Source organism: Schistocerca nitens, unplaced genomic scaffold (genome assembly GCF_023898315.1).
Source record: "Schistocerca nitens isolate TAMUIC-IGC-003100 unplaced genomic scaffold, iqSchNite1.1 HiC_scaffold_519, whole genome shotgun sequence".
In the NCBI taxonomy this organism is placed as follows: Eukaryota; Metazoa; Arthropoda; class Insecta; order Orthoptera; family Acrididae; genus Schistocerca; species Schistocerca nitens.
In genome coordinates this window covers 450,805-452,419 of record NW_026046052.1, presented here as the reverse complement: position 1 = coordinate 452,419, position 1,615 = coordinate 450,805, and the positions used below count along the sequence as shown (strand labels likewise).

Here is a 1,615-nt window from a genome sequence, read left to right as displayed (position 1 = left end):
GTAGGTAGTAGTTCGGTCGGTCGGTCGTCGGCAAGCCGCAAAAAACTACAGACGACGTCGACAACAAGACCGAGCAGGAGGCAGATATATACCGAGCGCCAAAGAGACCGACCACACACACACACACACACACACACACAAAACAACAAACACCACCCACCGGCCAAAGGGGCACCAAAAAAACCCACAAAGCCGAGCACCACACGTCGCGACCAGAGGCAACCCGCAACCGCAACGGCGCTTTCCGCACCGGGCCGGATGCACGTACGACAACACCGCTACCCGTACACAAGGCCTCCCATTGCACACAGCCGCTCTGTGTTCAACATCATCAATGGCGCGCCCGCGGCTCGTCGCGGTCGCAGCCATGACGCCGCCGCCACTTTTGCACCAACACATTCACGCACCGCAAAACAGCTCGCCGACCCACCGACACAGCACAGCCGACAAACAAAAACAACCGCGGCGGCGGCAACAAAACAAAACAAACACCTCGCACCAAGCGTCCGACAGAAAACAAACGGACAGGCACACAGGCCTCTGCTAACGACCACGACACAGCGGCACGCTGCCCCTTTCCCGCCACTCTCGATTCACAGCGCACGCGACCCCGTCGTCGACGACGACACGCGACGGGCTCGCTTCCCGCAACCTACACCTTTCCGCCACTACGCACGGCTCCACCCGACGCCCGTCGCAACGGCACTACTGCACGCACTATCACCCCCGCCGCCGCCGCCGCCGCCGCCGCCTCCTCCTCTCTCCCCCTTCCCGTACACAACAACACAGCCAAAAACACACTCACGACCCAAACATAACAACATGGCACGTGCATCGGCGCACACCCCCAACCAGTCACCGTCGACACAACCACACGCAAGGCACGGAAAAACCGGCGTCCTTCCACGTTGCCATCAAAGCAGCACAAACAACCACACAGGAGGAACCACCAACAACTGCCGGCCGGCCGGCAACCACCAAACGCACATTCCCGCTCGCCACCACACACCTCTCGGCAGCCGTTTCGCAAAGACATGACATGACATGACGCGACATCATCGCATCACGGGCGACGCACGCACACCGACCCACTTTCCCGCCCGTCTCTCTCTCTCTTTTTCTTCCGACGCCTTCGGCCGAGCACACACGTACGTGGCACAACGCCCAACACAGTCACACACAGTCGACAGGCGCACGCCCAGGCACGCAACGACGCAGCGCAGCAAAGGCGCCCGCGACACATACCTCCTCTCCCGTCTCGCCGCCGACCGCCAGCCAGCCACTCGCAATGTGCACTGGCCAACCGGACACACGTCCACCGCGCCGCCTCCGACCACCCGCCAGGGGGCGCTCACGTCCGCGACAACAGCGCGGCCCGCCGCCGGGCGGGCCCAGCCCGGCCCAGGCGGCGCGCGCTGCTCTGCACTCGGCGCGCCGCGCCACACATCCTGCTGCAGACCGGGCTCGTCTCTCTGTACGCGTCTGCGTCTGCCCGCATCTCATCTTCCTGCGCATCAACACAAACGAGGCCACGTGAGCAAACCCCCGTCACAACGCCACATCACGCACTGCCTTGTCGACCGCCTAAATAAATGCACTCACCCACCAGCCATCC

The 1,615-nt window shown here is 63.0% G+C and overlaps 1 protein-coding gene across 1 annotated transcript; it reads left to right on the top strand.

Moving 5' to 3' along the window:
- The first annotated feature begins 258 nt into the window (after positions 1 to 258).
- On the top strand, positions 259 to 1,038 carry LOC126232507 (uncharacterized). The gene has a single exon (XM_049942755.1). The coding sequence runs from the start codon at positions 259 to 261 to the stop codon at positions 1,036 to 1,038; it is 780 nt and encodes a 259-aa protein (XP_049798712.1).
- The last annotated feature ends 577 nt before the right edge of the window (positions 1,039 to 1,615 follow it).

Excerpts from the sequence above, each read along its gene's own strand:
- LOC126232507 (XM_049942755.1), top strand. The coding sequence starts at position 259 with ATGCACGTACGACAACACCGCTACCCGTACACAAGGCCTCCCATTGCA.